At 46.9% G+C, this 23,870-nt stretch overlaps 1 protein-coding gene across 1 annotated transcript; it reads left to right on the forward strand.

The window, feature by feature from the left end:
• Positions 1-6,428: 6,428 nt before the first annotated feature.
• LOC123442999 (transcription factor MYBC1-like) lies at positions 6,429-8,420 on the forward strand. Its single transcript, XM_045119211.1, has one exon. It carries the CDS (start codon positions 7,109-7,111, stop codon positions 8,024-8,026), a length of 918 nt encoding a protein of 305 aa, XP_044975146.1. The 5' UTR covers positions 6,429-7,108; the 3' UTR covers positions 8,027-8,420.
• The last annotated feature ends 15,450 nt before the right edge of the window (positions 8,421-23,870 follow it).

Below are 23,870 nucleotides of genomic sequence, written 5' to 3' on the forward strand. Positions count from 1 at the left end.
TAGTAATAAATCATTTAATATGATACATTATCATGATATGATACCAAACTTTCTCTTTAATTCTATGCTACCTTATCAAAATTGCCTAGCATTCATGATACTTCCTACATTTTTATATATTCCTTCCTTCATGGTTTAGAAGACGTATTTGAAAATTCTCTGAAACCTAGATGATTATTGATTGGTTGTGTGATAGGCTAAAAAATAGCATTCACACTACGAATGCATATAAAAATAATACAACAAAGTACTAATTAGCTGCTAAGAGTAAATATAACGCGTCTTAAACATTGTCTATTATGAAAATGTACGTAAATTTGAACATGCCTTCTAAATTGTATGACAGAGGAAGTACAAGGCCACAAACACAGATTACATGTATCAAGTTAAAACTTAATGTCTAGAAACTTCATTTACTAGGATTATTAATACACCATATCTATGCAAGGAAGGAATATAAAACTGATTGGACTATCATTATGTTTGCATGCATGCAATTGTTAAATGAGTTCCTAGTACGAAAAAATATCATTAACTTTTGTCTCGGATATTGTTGGTGGTCTTGTACGGATGCAAAGTGTATTTTTCATACTAATGTCCTTGTATAAGTAAATGAAGGAAGTACTATTTATGATACTTTCATTACGATCGGCCTAATTCAAACTATTTATACTTCATTACGATCGGCCTAATTCAAACTATTTATATCGATTGTATGATCTTCTTGATTTCAGCAGCAACAACAAACAATTTGTCACAAGTGTACAGTAGGCATACCCTTTGATTTTAGCAAAATTGCATAACATGCTACTCCCCCGTCACGGTTTAAAAGGCACGCTTGAAAATCTCTGGGACCAAGATAGTCATCGATTGGTTGTGAGATGTAGCAGGTGTAGATGCTAATGCGCCTAATCAACTGAGAAAATACTAGTACTAATGCGTGAACAGCAAATTGAGAGGGCACATGCATGACTAATACTAGTACTAATTAATAAGAGTAATTACTTTTGCGCCTTAAACCTTGTCTATTTTGGAAACGCACGTAAGTTTAACTGTGCCTTCTAAACCGTGACAGAGGGAGTAGGAAAATCTATGTGGAGCTGGAAGGAGTATTACGTGTTGCAACTCAATTACTTTGAATCAAATTTCTAGTTTTTTTACTGTTGTGGTTTTCTCAGGTCCTATAAATAAAATAGGCCCCTAGTGGTAATTTTAATACTCTCTTTATTTTTATATACAAGACCAGCATTAAAATTATAATTTGCATTTATACAAAGACACTAACACTAATTGATACAATATTGATGATGTTTGCCTCATAGCACTAGTAAATGAGGATATTAATTATTCCTTGTATGTATGCAGGAGTGAGATCATTGACTTAATATACATAAGAAAGAAAAATACACATTAATTTACACAGTAAATAAAAAAACAAATTATCTTACAACATTAACTTAAAAGACATTAATTTTTGCCTTGACACCTGTAGTATGAGTTTGGCCTTAAATATAAAAATGAAGAGAATAGGAATTGTATTGTGCAATCAAACTCAAATAAGGCATAAATTGATGCCACACCTCCTAATAAGATAGTACAAACTATTTTTTTAAGTGTAAATTTGATTTTCACCATAAATAGATTTCCATCATAACAGTAAAATAATGCACCATAGGAGGGCACCATAGGAGAGTACTTCAATAACATAACCCATCAATGCGGTAAAACGGATGCTGGATACTCCCTCCGTTCCTAAATATAAGTCTTTTAAGATATTTCATTAGATGTCTACATATAAAGCAAAATGAATGAATCTACACTCTAAAGTATGTCTATATACATTCGTATGTAGTCCACTAGTGAAACCTCTAAAAAGACTTATATTTAAAAACGAAGGGACTAAGTACTAGACCCAATTACTATAATAGTACAAATAACACAACCCATCAATGCGGTAAAACGGATGCTGGATAAGTACTCTGGCTGACGCGAGGCAAGAAACTGCCCCAGGCTTAATTGCCACGGTCGAGAACAAATCGAAATTGGATCCCGCCTTTTTTATCAATTACTATAATTATCGCTTGCCTTTTATGTGCAGAGGAGAAAAAAATAGGCGAGACTAGACCCAATAGGCCATGTTTATTATCTGCTTTGAAAAGTGGATTTCATAGTACCAATTAAAACAGTGAGAATGCGAGGAGCCTTTGACCGCTCCATTTCCAATCAGATCCGGCGAGTACAATTTTTCTTCTCTACCTGTAATGCACTTTTTAGTACCATCGATCACTATTTCAATGATCTAAAACGTCATAGAGCATTTTTAGCACATCATGTAAAAACGTAAATGTAAAACTAAAATACAGGTCGAAAAAAGACATTTTAAGGATCTATTTTAGCTACGTCCGAACATAAATTATAAAATTGCGATAAAAACACCTTCATCCGGTCCAGCGGCCGCCGCCCCTTCCTTCAACCGGCCATGCCGGTCACGCCGGTCGCGTCCAACCCCTTCGACCGTCGGCCGCGCCTCGTCGCCCGTCGGCTGCGCCCTATCACCACGTCGGCCTCACCCAACCTCGTCGGCCACGCCTTGTCGCCCGCCGGCCAATGCCACGTCGCCTCCATCATCAGTGCCTTGCTTTGTTGCCAGCCGCGTCGGCCAAGCCGTTCCCCTTTGACTGCCGCGCTGGGAGGATTCGGGCGGCCAGGCTAAGGTCATCGGAGGTCATGACGAGGTCGAGCCCGTCCAATTCAAACCGGTGGCGATCGATTGCGGCGTCCAACGGCCTTTTTCGACGTGCAGTGATGAATTCTGGTGAGTATAGAGCGGATTCCGACAAACTCCACGGCGGCGTGTTTGCTCCAACGAGATTTGATCGGTATACGGGTCCTCCTAGAATCGGCCTTCCAACCTTCAAAAATAAGAGTTTTGGGTGTGGGTTTTTCGTGTCCCTTAAAAAAATTACGGGTTGGACCATTTTTATGGTTTCTGTTGTGCACTTTTTTTGTGACCAAAATTATAAAACACAAAACTTTTATAGATTTGACCACTTATACGGGGTCTGCTAGAGATGCTCTTACTCCCTCCGTCTGATAAAAAGTGTATATATAGACAATTTAGGACAAATTATAAAGTGAAGTAAAATATGCATTGAGAAGGTGCAAATCATCATCTCCCTCCTCTTTAATTATCCACCCCCAATGAGATAAGTGCATGTAGAAATTAAGAAGACTATGTGTAGAATGTTATTGGTCTTGATTAACGTGTGATGAGAGAGAAATATTTTTTCTACTTTAAAGTGCATTGGAAAGATAAAAGTACACTCTTTTATGGATAAATTCGAAGGTCAAATGTTCTTCATCGGACGAAGGGAGTATATCAGAGCATCTCGAGCGTGCCCCCAACACACACCCCGGACGTGTTTTTTTCCATCGTCGTCAAAAAATCCACCTAGTCGCGCCCCCTAGGACGTCGATTTTCACCGATTGGGCCCATTTTTAGGCCCCACGATCCTAGGTCGGACCCAGAGCGCTAGGGGTGCTTGGGGGCTCCGGCGGAAGGGGAAACGGCACGTGGACCGCCATTGTCAGGCGAAAAAATGATTTCCCACCTCCAGATTTGCCCCTTCGGCGCGCAACACACCTTTCGCCGTCGTGTCGATCCTGACACTGCCCACCTGCCTATCGCCACTAGAAATGCCATCTCCCCGCCGAAAAAGGGAGGGTTCACTGCGGCTTTGCCCCTACTTCTGGGCGAGCTTTTCCAGCACTCTAGCCACACAAACGGTTGCGCGTTTGCCATGCCCGCGTGGTGTTCGGCCATTTGTCGCAGAGATGGACTCCGACGACAAGGAGGCGTTCGCGGCGCTGCTGCAGTAGGAAGCCCATGCCGGCGCCCAGGACGAAGAGCATCTAATGGTCCTCGCTACTCTGTCCAGCTTGTTCGTGAGCAACGCAAAGCCGCGGCGAGGTGGCTCGGCGCCGGGCTGGCTGAAGGAAAAGCAGAGGCATCGAGTGAAAGGCTATTGCTTGCTCTACATCGACTACTTCGCCGATGCTCCTATACACGACAACAAAGTATTTCGGCGTCGTTATAGGATGAGCCAGAAGCTCTTCCTTAGGATTGTGAATTCCATCAGGGAGTTCGACAGCTACTTCAAGTGCCAGAAGGATTGCCCCAGCACACTTGAATTCACCTCACTCTATAAGTGTACGACAATTACGAGGATGCTTGCATATGGAGCTCCTAGCGATATACTGAAAAACTATGGACGCATGGTCGAGTCCATCATCATTGAGTGTTTGTACAAGTTCTACAGGGCAGTGGTGGCGGTGTTTGGACCTCAATACTTGCGATCACCCAATGCTGAAGACATTGTTTGGATCCTAGCACAGAATGCAACAAGAGGATTTACTGGATGCTTGGAAGAATCGACTGCATGCATTGGAAATGGAAAACTGACCATTTGCTTGGCAGAGGAAGTACAAAGGCGCCAAAGGAGGTTGAAGTGTGGTACTTGAGGCAGTGACCACACATGACCTCTGGATTTGACACTCCTTTTTTGGTATGCTAGGAACTCATAATGACATCATCATACTGTAGTGCTCGAATGTCTTTGTCAAGCTTATTGAAGGTCATGCTCTTTCGGTTAACTATGAGGTCAATGAACATCACTACAACAAGGGATACTACCTAGCAGATGGCATCTATCTGAGATGGTCCACATTTGCGAAGACTATCTCAAACCCTGCATGAGGAGGCAAGAACTCCTACTTTGCCAAGTGTCAAGAAGCTTGCAGGAAGGATGTCGAGCAAGCATTTGGTGTGCTCCAATCTCGATTTGCTGTTGTTCGGTACCCCGCTCAGACCTGGTCGAAAGATCAAATGTGAAAAGTCATGGCTTGTTGTGTCATCTTGCACAACATGATCATTGAGAGTGAGCAGGAAGAGCCACTGTTTGACACCGAACCATATTACAAGCAGGGTCCTCTTGCCCAAGTTGATCACTAGCTACCGGCAATCTGGACTGGCTTACTTAACATGCGTCAAGAGATCTGAAACCCACACGTGCACCAACAACTGTAACACGATTTGGTGGAGCATCTATGAAGGCTCAAGGGCAATGCCTAACTTGATGGGTGATAAATTATGAGTTTTATTTATTGAACTATTTTAATTTTTATTGATTTCTATTGATTTTTGTGATGGACTATGTAATAAAAAATAGTATCGGTTGAATTTATGCCGAAGCACGTCGAATATGAACCGAAATTCATACAATTTTGCGTCAAAAGTGGGCTAAAATTAACGGCTGGGGGCGACCTTAAGGGTCCGACTGGGAACCAGAGCCCCCTTCCTCATGCCGATTTTTTCACCGACGCGCCTTCAGACGACGCTATTTCGGGGGACCTAAGGGCTAGAGTTGCTTTTAGGCTGCCCGTAATGGGAGTATCATAGCTAGTATCATGCATGCCAACTAGGCAATTCCGATGAGGTGTCATATAATTAAATGAAGAAAGAGAGGGTTGAGTCTCATATCATGATACCGTATCATATTAAATGATGTGCTACTACTATATGTCTTGCATGACAATAAATAAACTATCCTATGATACTAACATATGATACTATGCATTACGGATGTTGTATCATACACTAGTACTCTCTCCGTTTTTTTAGTCCGCATATAAGATTTGGTCAAAGTCAAACTTCGTAAACTTTGACTAAATTTATTGAACAAAATATCAACATTTATAATATGAAATCAATATTAGTAGATGCATCATGATATTAATTTTCATAGCATATAGGTTTCGTATTATAGATGTTGATATCTTTTGATATATATTTGATCAAACTTTATATCACTTAACTTTAACCAAATATTACATGCAGACTAAAAAAACAAAAGAAGTATCATATACATGATACTAATATATGATACTATCCATTAGAATCAGTGTTAGCTTATGGAGGGAGTAACTTTGAGCTGTTACGATTCACCCAACCAAATCCTACTTGTGCTACGTTCCTAGATGCTACTAAACGGCGGTACCTGCGGCAGCGGCTAGGTGGGAGTACGTACGAACGAGATCCAGCCCTCCCTCCCAACCTTGCGTAGATAGATCCAGTGAGTCCAGACGATCGATCCGTCCTCCCTCCGTCCATCCAGCAGCACGCACACACAGGCACAGCACCGCACAGCACAGCACAGCAGCCAGGCAACGCGGGACGCGACCTCGAGGGCACAGGAGCCACACGAGATTCCCCCTCCCCACCACTCCCCACGGTTCGGTTGGGTTCGGTTCGATGTGATCCGGCGAGGCGAGCGACATGTCCACATGAGGACAAACCAAACTCCAGCTAAGAAGATATCTCCTCGTCGTCTCGTCCTTTTCCAGTGTTTTTGTTTTTGTTTTGTCACCCTGTGCAATGCATGTGTGGATATGTGCCCCGAAAACCTGGAAAAACGAAATCGCTCGACTAATCCTTTTTCTTTTTTTCTCTCTTTATTAGTAGGAGTATTTATCTGGGAGGAGAGTGGGAAAGGGCGAGAATCACAGTGACTGAATAGAGTGAGAAGGCAGGAGCAACACGCGAACAAACAAAGAAAGCAACCAAGGATAACACAAAAATAGCTTTAAAGCCAGCCAGACCCACTAGTTAAACTGCACCGCACCACTCCCCCTCCCCAACTCATCAGATACTCTCCTCATCACTCATCAGCCTGCTGCCTAGTTCCATCCTAGAGAGAGAGAGGGAGAGAGAAGGGGTGGAAAAGGTGTGAGCAGATTGTTGATAGATAGAGGGAGAGAGAAAAAGAGGGGGATATCACAGCAGCAGCCGCAGCAGCGGGCAGAAAGAAAGACCCAAACGAGTGAGAGGAGAGAGAGAGAGACGAAAGCTTAGAAGAAGAGAGATCCACCTCGAAGTAACCCCCTCCCTCCTCCTTCCCCATCATCTCCTCCCTCCCCCCGCTCTCCTCTCCTCTCCTCTCCTCTCCGACTTCTTCCGTGCTCTCTTCTTGCTGCGAGCGGAAGCGGCCTGCTCCGGGCTGCGGGCTCCAAGGAGTCGAATTGCTCTGCTCCGGGGGGGCTAGCTGGGACGATGAGGGAGGAGGAGGAGCCCAGCTGGTTCGCGCGCTTCGACGAGGACCTGCCGGCGCCCGACGAGCTCATGCCGCTCTCGCAGTCGCTCATCACCCGCGATCTCGCCGCCGCCTTCGACATCCCCACGCACACGCACGGGGGCGGCCCGCTCAGCGGCGCCGACGCCGCCGGCGCCGCGGAGATGAACGGCGGGGCCTCGTCGGCCGCTGGCTCCAGCGGCGGCAACGGGGGCGGCAACGGCGAGGAGCCGGCCAGGACCCTCAAGCGCCCGCGCCTCGTGTGGACGCCGCAGCTGCACAAGCGCTTCGTCGACGCCGTGGCGCACCTCGGCATCAAGAACGCCGTGCCAAAGACCATAATGCAGCTCATGAGCGTGGACGGCCTCACGCGCGAGAACGTCGCGTCCCACCTCCAGAAGTACCGCCTCTACCTCAAGCGCATGCAGGGCCTCGGCAACGGCGGCGGCGGCGGGGGAGGCAGCCACTCATCTGGCTCCGGGACCGACGCCGCCACCGAGCACCTCTTCGCCACCGGGCCATCCCCGTTCCTCCCGCCCGGCCGCGGCCCGCCTGGCGCCGACCCCTACACCCCCTACGCCGCCATGCCCGCCGCGCACCACCACCACCACCACCCGCAGCAGATCGGACACTTCCACCATCCCGCCGCGCGCCCGCTCGGCCACTACGGCGCCGGCCCAGGCGCCGGCTTCGACCATGGCTTCCTCAGCCGCGCCGTCGCCAGCGGCGCGCCGGTCGGCCCGCCCGGGATGCACCACCGCATGGTCGGCGGCGGGGCCGCGATGGGGATGATGGCGCCGTCGTCTTTCGCCGACGAGCTGGAGCTAGGATCCCGTGGCGGCGCCGGCGCCGGCGGGCGCCGGGAGCTGACGCTGTTCCCGACTTCCGGCGACCACTGAGCGTCGACATCGACGGTGACCGGCATCCGTCCGTCCTCCTCGGGTATATAAAATTCGTTTTCCCCTCTGCCGCCGCCGCGCGCTACTTCCCAAAGATCGGCATGGAATCCCAGCAGGATTCAACACATCATCATATCATAGAGGCCAAGAATTCTTGGGAATTAGCAGTCCACCATCCATCAAATCCATCCATATTTTCTATCTATCTCTTGGCCAGGTTGCTGCCTTGTGTTCTGTTCTTGTGTTGCTGATATTTGTCATTGATGTTCCCGTTCTCTCCGTGTTCTTTGCTGTTGATGACATAAAGCTTAGCTTTAGAGAGAGACAATTATTTCAGACGGTGAAAAAAGTTGTGAAAAATTGCTGCTACTCCTCCTAGTACTACTTTGATTCATGTTGTTTCTCCGAGAAAAAAATGCTAATTGCGCGGAGGATCCAGGGGTCAGTCTGCTCTGCTCATCCGGGTGACTGACACTTGGTCCTTGACTGATGCAACCATGTGCATGTGAGTTGTGATCCCCTCCAAACAAGTGATGCAATCATCTACCGTTGCAGATTGCATAGGTGAGTTGAGTAGAGATGATATAGGCAGGCAGGCTTGAATATAATGTCAAGGACCCACCCTGAGCTACTGCTTGGAGGTGAATAAGTCTGAGAATTAAGTTTGTTTGTACCCTTTGGGCCTCAAAGGTTGCTCTTACATTCTGCTGCTCCTTATTAGGATCATGATCAGAGCAACATAAGTTGGAGTTTCTTGTACGTAGCAACCATTTCCATTTGTAGGTCTTCCCTTCTCCATTTTAAAAGCTTCTGGTTTCTTGTAGCGCCGAGAGAGAAAAGAAAATGAAAACCTTGTTGAATTGTACGAGTACAGTGACGCTTAATTGGCGGTATGTTCAAATCGACAGTATTTTCCTGTCGTGCGCCTGGTCATGGCCTCATCTCCCAATGCGTGAACGCGTCACACTGTTCAGTAGCAGGTGTGAAGCAGGCATCAGCATTGCCACCTGATCATCAGAGGCTGCGAGTTGGCAGTGGCAATTTAGCAGGGCAGGCAATTAGAGATGGTGTGGTGCCATGGATGATGGATCTCAATTCTCTCAAATACTCGCTGACTTGCCAGTGTCGATCAGAGAGTAGGATGTCATGTGATTTGCTCTACTCCTAACATTCCTCGTAGCCATCTATGTAGCGCTAGCGCAGGTAGGAGGAGCATGTCTGATCCGATCCGATCCGATCCGATCCCATCTGTGTTGGCGTTGACAAGTCCGAAGAAAGATTTATGTGGATGGATGGGGGCATTGATTTTCCGAGGAGGCTGTTAGTGTTATTATTATAGGCGTGACCTGGCATTAAGTGATGTGACCACGAGAGCGACCAAGGCGTTAATGGGAAAAAATCTAAGTAGTATGAGGATCGGCCCATCCCCCGCAGGTAAAGAAAGCGAGGTGTGTGGATTTTGTTCAGGTGAGCGACGACGAGGACCTGTCTTGTCCCCCACCCATCCGCCCCACCCGCCCCGCCGCTCCTCTCCTTGGGACATGCTGTGGCTGTGCTACCATTGCATTGCATTGCTCGCTTGGTTTTCCTCCATCTCTGACTGCTCCTGTCCTGGGTCGCTCTTTACTTTCCCGGTTCCCCCCTCCCACACACAATGGGTTGGGTTTGTGAATGAATCACCGGCAGCAGCAGCAGCAGCAGCGCGGGTCAGTGTCTCGCGTCAAAAACCTTTCATCGTCACAAACGAAAACGCACGGCTGGAATCCTTTGGTTTTAGGATCCAACGACTTGGACCCGTGCGCGCGCGCAACTCACGGAGCAAAACAAATAAATCTAACGATATACTCCCTCCGTTACTACATTCTATAGATTCCATTACGAACTATATACGAAACGAAATAAATAAATATACACTTTAAATTATATCTATATACATCCGTATATAGTTTATTTTAAAAAAAATATTTAAGAACAGAGGAAATTTTGTAGTCATCTTACATATGTTTCGCTAGTCAAAACTAAGACAAAAACCATGCCAAAGTTTTGAACTCGGATAGAAGATGAGTTTTTCTACATCCACGAAAAATACGGGCCTAGGGCATCTCCAAGGCGGACGTGTAAATCTTCTACAACCATTCGAACCACGCGATCCGGACCGCATAAGTCATCTAGCATGATCTTGTATCGGTCCGCGGACACTAATAGGAAAAACCTTATAGATAGGAGTCTAGTAATAGCGCTGGAAAATATCATAGGCTACTGCTACTTAGCAGTAGCGCTGGCTCTGTCACGCGCTACTGATAATGGCTTTAGTAGTAGTGATTGATATGCAAAAAGCGCTACTGCTAAACGTGGCTCGATGAGGCCACCGACGATAGCAATAGCAGCAACGCGTGCACGTAAAAAACGTTACTGCTAAGTTCAATAGCAATCGCGCTCATCTGGAAGCATCACTATTGCTATTGGGCCCCACTTAGCAGTAGCGCTGCTTTGTAAAAAGCGCTACTGCTATGTGTGGCTGTGGGCAGCTTTCGCCCACACCCCCTTCCTCCCCCCCCTTTGCCCTCTCCCCTCTTTTTCCCTCTCCTCTCTCTAAGTTGCTTCTCCACCATTGTTGCCCTTCTTCTCTCTTCTTTCTACCTCTCTTCTCTCCCCATTAAGCCCCCCTCCACACTAATTATCCTCCATAAATGGCCTCTTCTAACTCTACCTTACACATTTATTTGGCTCTCCCTCCTTCCATACATATAGATCTAGCTAGCTAGGTCATCTCTCTCCCTCTCCACTAGTTAGTTAGAGTCATCTCTCCTCACAACAACTAGATCTAACTATTTATTTAGCCGTGCACAATCTCTCTCTCCTCACAACAATGAGAGGATGAATGGGGTCATCAAAGGATTCATTGTAACATGTCCCGTCCCGAGGGGAGCATCGTCTAGGGGTATCTGACCCAAGAGTGCATCTCCTTTTGCGAGAATTATATAGAGAAAGAAGACCCTGTTGTTGGTTTGCCCGTCAACAAGCACCATGGAAGGCTCGGAGGAGAAGGTCACAACAACGGCCGGAGGGAATTGCACGTGGACTACTCGGATCGACGGGACAACTTTGACAGGGCTAACTTAGTAGTGCTACAACACCTAGATGTGGTAGATGATTATGTGACAGTGCACAAAGAAATCATTGCATTGAAGTACCGTGATCAAGGGATGCGCAAGACGGACGACGAAGTTAATGTAGAGCACAACACCACTTTCTTGTGTTGGTTCAAAGAGCAGGTTCATGCTAATCCCCAGGAAGAGGGCGGTGCAGACGGGTTTCTCATACACATCTTAGCACATGGCCCCGTGCCCAAACTCGTGTCCTATGAGGCATACAATATCAACGGGTACACGTCCTATACGGAGGCCAAAGACATGGACAATGATTACCAGAACTCAGGGTGACGATTGAATGCTTGACCGTCTCGAACGACACAACTGAAAGATTCTACGGAAGGGTCGAAGAGATCTGGGAGCTTAACTATGCTGGAAGGCACGATGCGGCGATGTTCCGTGTCAGGTGGGCTAAGGCCGTCGTAAGAGAAAACAAATATTTCACTACCATGTGTATACCCCATGCAAAGAGCGCTACCGTGAACGTTAACATCATCGCCAAAACTGAGCCATGGATACACGCTAAGTGCTTGACACAATGCTTCTTTGTAACCGATCCAACCAATCCCAGTCGTGTTGTCGTGAGGAGAGGCAAAAGGAACATCGTCGGGATGGATGGAGTCGCCAACAAGGAAGACTATGACCAATACGGCAACCCGATGAAGGAAGATGACGATGACGACGAAGAATACGTGAAAAGAAGAATCATGACTACATTACCAAAGAAAGATCGTACTACATGGTGACGGAAAAGAAGAATCAACACAACGAACACGAAAGGAAAGAAGGTCAATGTGAAACCTCTTCGACGCAACTGAGAAACAATCATTTATATATATGTATGTATTTTGTGTACGAAACAACACATGGTTCTGGTAATATTCGCGCAGTGTGGGAGGGAGACGTACGTTCTCGTCTTCGACTCCGTGCGAGAGACCGTCGGTATAAAAGCTAAAAACAAAAATGAAAAACAAAAGGGAGAAAGCAATACAAAAGAAAAGTAAACAGAAAAGGAAAGGAAAATAATAAAAAGTAAAGTAAAATAATAAAAAGAAAAAGAATAATAAAGAAAAATAATAAAAAGGAAAAGTAATAAAGAAAATAGTGTTAGCAGTAGCGCTGGATTGGTAAACGCGCTACTGCTAACTTAGTAGTAGCGCTGGTACTAAACGAGCGCTACTACTATTTGTCCTAGGGCATTTAGGAGTAGCGTTGGATTAATACCAGCGCTACTGCTAGCTTAGGAGTAGCGCTGGAATCAAACCAACACTACTGCTAACTTAGCAGTAGCGCTGGAACCAAACCATCACTATTTGGAGTTAACCCGCTCCAATATTTCCCTAACTCCACCACTCCTACCTCTCCATTTGACCCCCTCCTCCCTCTCCCTCGAGCGCTCTGTGTCGCCGCCGCCCACCGGAGAACTTGCCGCCCGTCCCCACGCACCCCCTCCTCTCCCCCTCATCGACCTGAAGCCACCCGCCCTCCCACTCCGGTAAGCCCCCCGCCTCCTTGTCCTTCCTCCCTCACTTGGGCTTGGACACCTTCATGGCCCCAACACCGTAGTTAAATGCGTACGGCCGACTGCTGACTGTTGCGGCGAGCTCAGGCTACGCCCTAGCCGTCATGCACGTCCTCCCGCCGTCGCCGAAGCTCTCCACCACCGTGTGATCGATCTGCATTCATTCGTTCGTGCGTTAACGATCTCTGCCTACTTGGTAACATGTTATCTGTGCGTAGTAGTTTTTCAAGCCAAAAGGGATTCTGATAAATTTAGGCAAAATAAGGGGGTAATTACATCATAGGGACTTAGGACATATTAAGACTCTAGTCACACATATGTCGTTATGTCAGTTGAACCAATGACCAATATATGATTATTGAATCCATCCGCACGAGATCGAAGTTTAAAGCTTGCCACTTAAGTTTGCTTCAGTGTTCATTATGAGGCCTAGTTTGCTTAATTTGTTGTTAGTGATAGACGACTAGGTGAGTAGCAAACCCAGTTCTAGTAATTCTAGTATTTGAGACCCAAAACCAATATAAACAATAACACTTTTGGCCTTGCCCGAAAAAACAAAATTTACCCTAATTTTATGGATCATACAAACATCGCTGATTGATCAGTCTAGATCGTTTAACATTTCAGACTAGTTTAAAAAAATACTTTTGAACTTATTTGCTAAAATGAGTGAAGAGTCTCTTTATGCTTCAGTTCTTGACTGCATATTAGTTTTGATCATTCGATTAAACCTCTTGTTCAAAGTATGTTGCACTGTCACCTTCAGTTTCTTGACGTCCTGTTTTGATCACCTTCTGAACTAACTGCAGTTTGGTATTGATCTTGCTAGTATACTTGTGCAGGTTCTGATATATTAGATTGTTAATTGACATGTTGCGCAATGTTAGCTTACTAAGGTTGATATTTAGCTGCAGGCTACAATAGTACAATTTCAGGTCACTAAGATCCTCCGTTCAGCAATATTGTTTTGCAATCTTTTAGATCCAATAGTCTTAGCAGCTTATAAGTTCTCCCGGAATGTCCGAGTGGCCTATGTTTTGCTGGAATGTTGATTCATTTCCGTTCCGGCAAATTTCAGGCGCTCCATATGTCCACTTTTTAGCAAAGGTCATGCCGAAAATTTCTGTGAATTTCGGCATGACTTGTGCTAGAAACTAGGACATATGGAGTGCCCGGGAATTGCCGGAAAGGGGAATGAATCAACATCCCGACCAAATATAGTACCCCTTTTATTATTCATGTTATTCGTCCTAGAATTAAACTATTATACTTAAATACTCGTAGGAAATTAGTATGTCTAGCCACGAAGAAGCCGGAGGTTCTGGTCGCCACGAAGAAGACCATTTTGAGGAAGCAAATGATTTTTTCGATTACGTGGACCAACGGGACATGCGGATGGAGGGTGGCAATGAGACCAACCCCGATGCCGACACTACCATCGGTAACGATACTGGCACCGACACCAAGACCGGCGATGATTTTGATGTACCCGATGAAGGACCGAAGCCGAAGAGGGCAAGAAAACCAAACGCGATCGGCACCGGACAAATTGTGGTCACGACGATGCACCCCACGAATTGAGAGCCAACGGCGCCGGAGTCAGCGTGCAAGTGCTATGGCTATCAAGTAGGATGCATCCATAGGGAAACCGCCAACATCAACGATGAAAAGTTAAAGAAGATACCACATATGGAGCACACACTCCTAACTAAGTTGCACAATAGGTTCTTATTCCCCTGGCAGACTAAAAAACTTCCATGGGATGACGAACCCATGACAAAGATAAACAACAAGGAAATGGTGACGTTCACCAACGCCTTGTCCGCCTGGAAAGTAAGGGTGACAAAATCGATTCTGAACAATGAACTGTGGTCCAAGATTCATGCTGACAATCCATCACTAACGGAAGAGGACTTCGAAAAATTCAAGGAGACTTGCGCTACAGAAGAAGTGCAGAAAAAGTCGAAGAAAATGAAGGAGCTACACGCCAGGAACACGCCTGCCCACCGCCTCGGAAGCCGTGGTTACGAGGGTAAGAGGCATGTATGGGCCAAGGATGACGCCGAACGTGAAAGTCACGGAATTCCAGACCCCTTGGCAGAGTTCACCGACCCGCACAAGCGTGACTGGATGAGGGCCCGACACTAGTGGGACCCCGTTAATAAGATCTTTTCCACGGACCCAAACACGAGGGAGTTCATGAGACTACTGGTAATTGTTCTATTAACACCTTATATTAATTAGCTTCCAATCAATTCGACAAAAAAGTTTTGTCACATTTATCAACCATCCATGTTCCTTTTGCAGAAAGAGCAACACCAAAAGGCAGCCAAAAGCTACGAGTCATCTCAGTCATCGGCGAGGCCCAAGTGGGTCAACCCATTCAACCAGGGCCTGAACATACTTAAAAATGTCTGGCTGGACAAACCTCCATATTATGGACGTGTGCACGGTGTCGGAGATGGCGCCTCGTGGAGGAAGATCTACCACGAGAAGCTGGAGGAAAAAAGCAGAGACGACATCTTTCTCAACACACCATCGACGAGAAGGTCGCGCAAGCGGTCGATAAGAGCAAAGTTGAGACCAAAGAAGAGCTGGCCAAGGTAATCGATGGTCAATGCAGCTATGGCAGCTTCCTTGGGCCAATTGGTTCCGGTAGTTTTTGAGTTTGTGAGGAGGAATCCAGAAAAAGGGCCAGAGGACTTTCCCCTTCTCAACTTTGTTAGGAGCAATTCGGCGAACATCGCACCACCAGCACTTGCTCACGCAACCGCAGATGCTCCCGTACCTGGTCTCGCTCCGGTTCATAGCAGCCCGTCCTTCGTCTCTGGCATGCTCGGTGGGGCTTCGTCTTTGGCTGAGCTCGACGACATCATGGTAATTACGCGTCATACACTCTTCACCAGCATGTCTATATAGTATTCCCTTTCATTTGCTTTTCGGATGTCTAGCGTCGTAGTCATGTCTTCGCAGGACGACAAAACCCCGTGCACCCTACTGTACGATGTCAACGACCAGAAGGTGGATTTGGGAAAGGCAACGATCATGAAGCCGAAGGACCGCATGCTCCACAACCGAGAGATGCCCCATGGCGCCTTCAAAGTTTGTGTAGCCAGTGTGAAAGCGGGCTTCGTGGATTTGCCTCTTCCGACACCAGTCGATGACGATGAGACCCCTAAACAGATTGGTGCATGCAAGAGTTGGATCTTGCCTTGGCCGAAGACTCACCTTCGTGTCGAGGCGCCTGGTAGAACACCAACGACAACTCCTCAACAAGGTATGAACACCACCCCACCTACCCAATTACCTGCACGTGTCGCGGCGGGTGATAGCTATCGACGCGGCAAGGGAGAGCGTCCATTAGTGCCAGCTGACGTCGCCCCAGTTGAAGAAGCAAATGTTGATGATGTCATGGAGGAGGATGCTGATGACCCTAACCAGTATATCAGTACCGACTACGACGATGCTCGGGAGTATGACTCAGGCTATGAGCATGGGGATGACTTGATGATGTCTGAATTGCCGGAGCTGCAACATCCTACGGGTGATTGCAAAAAGTCTCTCTTCATGCAATCCTCGCAGGAGACACCTCCAAATGCTGCCTCTACCCAGCAAGAACAACACTGGGGCCGTCTACTGGTAATTAGCCCGACGATGCTGGGGGTGGTGGTAAGGGAAGGTATGGCGGGCTCACTACCGCCGCCCGACAAGAAGCAAAGGAGGAGATGAAGAAGAAAGGATCTAAAGGCACGAGAGCTGCTTCAAGCAGACAACCGCCTCTAAAGTCCTGGGAGGTAGACAGAATACGTGTCATAGGTGCGGAACGTTTCCATGTCGTGGGCAACCCGATCCTACCTCAGAAAATGCTAGAGAACATACAGAACAATGACCTAAGGAGACTTCATGATGATGTGCTGGCCATGGAGAGAAGACTTGTCAACATGGAAAAACCAGGATACCACCCGCTTTAACCGACTCAGGTTCCGGGTGCGATGTCATACGTCGACAAATGGCCCGCGGATATCTTCATCCTGCGATTTGACTATATCTACGACATGTTCCACATGACCAAGCTGGATTTTCAGTTCATCCGCGTGTATGCATTGTATCTCAACTACATCATCAGGTGCGAGAACATAGAATATATCTGCTTCGCGGACCCGTACTATATGCACGAGAGCTTCTTGGCAGTCTGCAAAGAGCACCGTGACTATGGAGCTAGTACATCAGCGATTTCATGACCGCTAATAAGGACAAGGAAACGATTCTCCCGCCTTATCATCCCACATAAGTTAGCCGCGAATTTCCTTTCGTAAGGTTTGATCATTCCTTTGCAATCATTGAGGCTAATTTGAGGTGTACCTATTTTGCGCAGTGGGGGGTCCTCATTTGTTTGTACCCACAATACTTGTGATAGCCCGATGCCGACGTTCCAGAAGATTCCCCCCTTTATTCCGTTTTCGTCGTGTGTCTATTTTATTTTGTGGCATCATCATCGCATCATGCGCATCATCAGCATTGCATCGGCGTTCCGTTGCCGCCAGTTTTCAAACTTGCACCGTTGTTAGTTGCCAGTTCTTGTCATTGTCCATTCTGAGCCCGACCACACACGCACGCGCCCGCAGCATCGTCTAAATCTTGTTTTCAAAAGTGTGTTTAAAACTTTCTCTGATTGGGTTGGAACTTGACGTGCGGTCGTAATTAGTTGTCGCTAGGCCGCCTGTTCAGTTTCGTCGCAATCGGAGTCCGTCTGGTACCCGAACGGTCAACCCTAGCGGCACCGTATTCGTGTTGGGGAACGTCGCATGGGAAACAATAATTTTCCTACGCGCACGAAGACCTATCATGGTGATGTCCATCTACGAGAGGGGATGAGTGATCTACGTACCCTTGTAGACCGTACAGCAGAAGCGTTAGTGAACGCGGTTGATGTAGTGGAACGTCCTCACGTCCCTCGATCCGCCCCGCGAACAATCCCGCGATCAGTCCCACGATCTAGTACCGAACGGACGGCACCTCCGCGTTCAACACACGTACAACTCGACGATGATCTCGGCCTTCTTGATCCAGCAAGAGAGACGAAGAGGTAGAAGAGTTCTCCGGCAGCGTGACGGCGCTCCGGAGGTTGGTGATGACCTTGTCTCAGCAGGGCTCCGCCCGAGCTCCGCAGAAACGCGATCTAGAGGAAAAACCGTGGAGGTATGTGGTCGGGCTGCCGTGGAAAAGTCGTCTCAAATCAGCCCTAAAACCTCCGTATATATAGGTGGGAGAGAGGGGACCTTGCCTTGGGGCTCAAGGAGCCCCAAGGGGGTCGGCCGAGCCAAGGGGGGAAGGTCTCCCCCCCCCCAAACCGAGTTGGACTTGGTTTGGTGGGTGGGAGTCCTTCCTTCCCTTCCCACCTCCTTTTTTTTTCTTTCTCTTTGATTTTTCTTACAATGCGCATAGGGCCCTTTTGGGGCTGTCCCACCAGCCCACTAAGGGCTGGTGCGCCACCCTCAAGGCCTATGGGCTTCCCCGGGGTGGGTTGCCCCCTCCCGGTGAACTCCCGGAACCCATTCGTCATTCCCGGTACATTCCCGGTAACTCCGAAAACCTTCCGGTAATCAAATGAGGTCATCCTATATATCAATCTTCGTTTCCGGACCATTCCGGAAACCCTCGTGACGTCCATGATCTCATCCGGGACTCCGAACAACATTCGGTAACCAACCATATAACTCAAATACGCATAAAACAACGTCGAACCTTAAGTGTGCAGACCCTGCGGGTTCAAGAACTATGTAGACATGACCCGAGAGACTCCTCGGTCAATATCCAATAGCGGGACCTGGATGCCCATATTGGATCCTACATATTCTACGAAGAACTTATCGTTTGAACCTCAGTGTCAAGGATTCATATAATCCCGTATGTCATTCCCTTTGTCCTTCGGTATGTTACTTGCCCGAGATTTGATCGTCAGTATCCCCATACCTATTTCAATCTCGTTTACCGGCAAGTCTCTTTACTCGTTCCGTAATACAAGATCCCGCAACTTACACTAAGTCACATTGCTTGCAAGGCTTGTGCGTGATGTTGTATTACCGAGTGGGCCCCGAGATACCTCTCCGTCACACGGAGTGACAAATCCTAGTCTTGGTCCATACTAACTCAACTAACACCTTCGGAGATACCTGTAGAGCATCTTTATAGTCACCCAGTTACGTTGCGACGTTTGATACACACAAAGTATTCCTCCGGTGTCAGTGAGTTATATGATCTCATGGTCATAGGAACAAATACTTGACACGCAGAAAACAGTAGCAACAAAATGACACGATCAACATGCTACGTCTATTAGTTTGGGTCTAGTCCATCACGTGATTCTCCTAATGACGTGATCCATTTATCAAGCAACAACACCTTGTTCATAATCAGAAGACACTGACTATCTTTGATCAACTGGCTAGCCAACTAGAGGCTTGCTAGGGACAGTGTTTTGTCTATGTATCCACACATGTAAATGAGTCTTCATTCAATACAATTATAGCATGGATAATAAACGATTATCTTGATACAGGAATTATAATAATAACTATATTTATTATTGCCTCTAGGGCATAATTCCAACAATTCGGTCTATCGTCGGACGTTTTCCGGTATTTTAAATCTCGTTGTCGGGCTACCCATTTTCCCTCTCATCTCCGCCTAGCCCCTCTGCACAGTGCACCGACCCTACACACAGCCGAGTCCGAAAACCTCCCGGAACCCGAACCCGGTGGTCGTAACCGTTGGGTCCGGATCAACCCTGTTTTACTGCAAATCGTCATCGGTTTGTCCATTGGACTCGCTAACCTAGTTATTTTCGATCATCCGATTCGAATCGGAAGGTGCAAATAACCCCTAATCTAACTAACCCTCTATATTTATAGTCCACACCTACCTAATTAGGAACAAACCCTAACTCCTAGGGGTCTTGTCCTGCAGCAGCAGCCGCCCACCTCGTTTTCTCTACCAAACCAAACCGTAGCCAAATCCATCCCGCAGCTCCTCTCCCCGTGGACGTGTCCTGCTGCGTGTAGCCCCGCAACAAGCAGGAGTAGGAGCTCCCGCCGTGCAGCCGGACCTCCCGTAGACGGATCTGGCCGACCCCGTCACCCTGTTGTCGTGGCCGTCCCCTGCATCCCTCTCTTCTTCGTCATCCCCTCTCTTTTCTCTCACCCCCTTCTTCGCTTCTCCTTCCAGTAGCAGCAAAAGCCCCCATGGCCGCCGACGCCGTGAACCCCACCGCCAGGAGCTCCGCCCGCGGCCTCGAGTGCCAGGAACGAGTCCCCCTACCCGGATCTGAGCCACCGTTGGAGGAGTTCCAGCCCCGGCCTCATGCCGTTGCCTCCTGCGCGTGCGGACAGGGTGAGGAGACAAGACTGCTTCGAGCACTTCGTGGGCACGCAGCAACGAGCGTCGCTTCTCTTTTTTTTCCCTGTTGTATGCCCCGATCTGAACTTTGTTTTGTTTTTCTCAGACCCATTCTCGTTGTTGGGCTTATTAAGATTTCCATGTCTATTTTTGCACAAGCACAGTAGCAGCCGAGGTGGTTAGTGCCTCTGGTTTCTATCTGAGGGGTTCTGGGTTCAAATCCCAGGCACGCCCTATTAGTTTCTTTTGCCTTGTTTTTTTCTTCAGGTTTGTTAGAGCAGCTTGTTTAGTTAAGTTAGTTCTGCTATTTCATCAGGGACACTCAACTAGCCTAGTGGCAAGCACTCCATGCACACATCCATGAGCACCTGGGATTAAATCCTAGTGCCCTCCTTTTTTTTGCTTTGGACAAGCATTTTTCTAAAGTCCATATTAAATCAACCGTGCATCGCGTGCAAAAATCGTAGATATGTAGAACGTGTAGAATTTTGCGTAGATTAATATTTTCCAACTCTCATGCACAATTAGAGCTGTTTAGCATGTTGTTTGCATCGGTTTGCGTGACGTCATGTCGAAAATGGTTTAGGTCGTAACTATTTGTCCGTAGTTCCGTTGGAGATCATCTATATATGTAAATCAAGTAGGACGACGTGTAGGATCACATGCTCCACTTTGTTTCGCTGTTTAAAGAACATAAAATATGATTAGGACAGATCTGGTCATAATTATAAATCAACGTCTGGGGTCATTTCAGAGAAGCTATACGTCGTTTCCGTACTCATTTAAAAATGCCTAGATAGGTAGTTTAATTTCCGCCTCACCTCTTGCAGGTTTAACAACATTAATTTTGCCGTGTAAATAACCGGGAGTGAACTAAAAAATTCATATGTGGAGTTTCATCAATATGCAACTCGTTGCATATTGAACTTCACTTAATGTGTAGTGTTGATTGTGTGAATTGTCATGCCGTGACTTGCATGTATCCAGCTGCCCATGCATCATATGTGTTGTGCATCGTGTGGTGAATATCGTGTGTTGATTTGTGTTTCCGGTTTGCTTCGTCTCGATAGAGTTCCGCAAGCGTGTCGAATTGTGAGGACTCGTTCGACTACGTCGGTTTGTCTCCTTCATGGAGTCATTCTTCTTCCAAGCGGGATCTCAGGCAAGATGATCATTTCCCCAGATACCATTACTATCATTGCCATGCTAGTTTATCGCTTCTATCGTTTATGTCTCGTTGCCTACCACCTGTTAAATATCAGCCTCTCAACAATGCCATGATTACCTTCAACCTGTTCGACCTAGCAAACCACTGATTGGCTATGTTACCGCTTGCTTAATCCTGTTGATAGCGTTGCTAGTTGCAGGTGCAGTTGCTTCCATGTGAAAACATGGGTTCCTTGTTACATCACCATATTGAAATGCTATTTAATTTAATGCACCTATATACTTGGTAAAAGGTGGAAGGCTCGGCCTTTCTAGCCTGGTGTTTTGTTCCACCTTTGCCCCCTTAGTTTCCGGCTACCGGTGTTATGTTCCATAATTGAGCGCTCCTAACACGATCGGGGTTGTTATGGGGACCCCCTTGATAATTCGTTTTATATTAAATCTGGTCTGGCAAGGCCCAACTTTGGTACTACATTTGCCTAATAACCTAGTAAAATCGCATAGGGACTTTCCGGACCCCGAGGATAATTTAATCAACCCCCCGGGCCAGTGCTCCGCATGAGTGTTGGTCCAAATTGGCAGACTACGGGGCCACCGCGGGGCAACCCGAGGTTTGGTATCTCCTAGTGTGACCCATCCGTCGTGTCCTGAGAACGAGGTACGCGACTCCTATCGGGATCGTCACACGTCGGGTGGCCTTGCTGGATTAGTTTTACCTTTGACGGAATATCTTGTGCATCGGGATTCCGGTGTTGCTTTGGGTAATCTCAGAGTTGAGGTTTTCCACTAGGGAATCCGACGAGATCGCGAGCTTCGTGATTGAGGATTTCTATGCGGCTTGTGGTAATTTGTGATGGACTAGTTGGAGCACCCCTGCAGGGTTAAATCTTTCGGAAAGCCGTGCCCGCGGTTATGTCGCAACGTGGAAAACTTTGTTTAACACTGGTTCTAGGTAACTTGAAGTTAACTTAATTAAAACTTGCCAACTGTGTGCGTAACCGTGACTGTCTCTTTCGTGAGTTCCTTCTCCGATCAAGGACACGGTGGGGTTATGTGTGACGTAGGTAGGTGTTCAGGATCATTCATTTGATCATTAGTAGTTCACGTCCGTTATGCGTAGATCTTCCCCCTCTTATTTCTTGTACTTGTAAGTTTAGCCACCAGATATATGCTTAGCCGCTGCTGCAACTTCACCACTTAACCATGCCTCACCCATTATGCTTTGCTAGTCTTGATACCTTTGGAAATGAGATTGCTGAGTCCCCTGTGGCTCACAGATTACTACAACACCAGTTGCAGGTACAGGTAAAGGTTACTTGACGCGAGCGCGTTGATTGTTCATTTGGAGTTGCTTCTTCTTCTTCCTCTTCATCGATCTAGGTTGGGTTCCAGGCCGGCAGCCTGGGATAGCAAGGATGGCCGTCGTTCTTCTTTTGTCGTTTGTTTTCGTCCGTAGTCGGACCCTGCTCTTACTCTTGATGAATATGTAATGTACTGTTGTGACTCTGATGTAGCTTGTGGCGAGTGTAAGCCAGTTCTAATTATATATCTCATCTTTTCAGTACATGTACTTGTAACGATATCCATTCTTGCGACACGACGAGATGCGCTTCTATCCCTGACGAGGCCTTCGTGCCAAATTGAGGATAGGGTCGCATCTTCGGCGTGACAAGTTGGTATGAGAGCAATACCGACCTAGGAGCCCCCTTGATTGATCGAACTTGGCCGAGTCGAGTCTAGTAAAAAAATGCTTTGAGTCTAGTTATATATCGGAGAGTAGGATTCTTTTTTCTCCTCTTCTATGCTCTGGTGAGGAATCTTGACGTAATAATTTATTCTATTCCTCTTCTCACTCAAATTTTTTTTAGGATCACGCGGATATTTTTGAGATCTATATGATGCCGATGTGACGGAGTTCTGTCATGGTGCCTCCTATCTGCTTTAAGTTTCACGGGAGTTGAGCTCCAGGGGATTCTTGAGCACATCGTTATCATTCAGATTTCTTAGTATCTCAAAACAAAGGATGTTCGTAATTGCTTCAATACTAGTAGTGGCGAGATAACCCCGATGTCCCCAGTACTGGTGCAGATTGTTCGGGAGTACTGCCATACTTTGTATCGTTGTGATCACGAGGGTCTGTAGTAGATGAAGGTCCGAGATTCTGGTCGTGTGTTGACGGATGTGATACACGTGACGGGTTAGTATAGGAGTTGTGTGAGATTACTCCTTGTATCCGTGTACCAGATTGCATGACCAGATATTTCGGGAATTCATAGGTGGGAATGCAAGTAGTTACTTATAGGACAATCTTCCAACAAATGCATGATGTTAGGTTGGGGTTCGACATCTAGTGGATTCGTTTGTTCACGGTCGACTTACAGCGGTACACGTTGTGTCTTAAAGAGTCCTTGTAGCTGTTGGAAATATGCCCTAGAGGCAATAATAAATTAGTTATTATTATATTTCTTAGTTCATGATAATCGTTTATTATCCATGCTATAATTGTATTGATTGGAAACACAATACTTGTGTGGATACATAGACAAAACACTATCCCTAGTAAGCCTCTAGTTGACTAGCTCGTTGATCAAAGATGGTCAAGGTTTCC

This window comes from Hordeum vulgare, chromosome 1H (assembly GCF_904849725.1).
Source record: "Hordeum vulgare subsp. vulgare chromosome 1H, MorexV3_pseudomolecules_assembly, whole genome shotgun sequence".
In the NCBI taxonomy this organism is placed as follows: Eukaryota; Viridiplantae; Streptophyta; class Magnoliopsida; order Poales; family Poaceae; genus Hordeum; species Hordeum vulgare.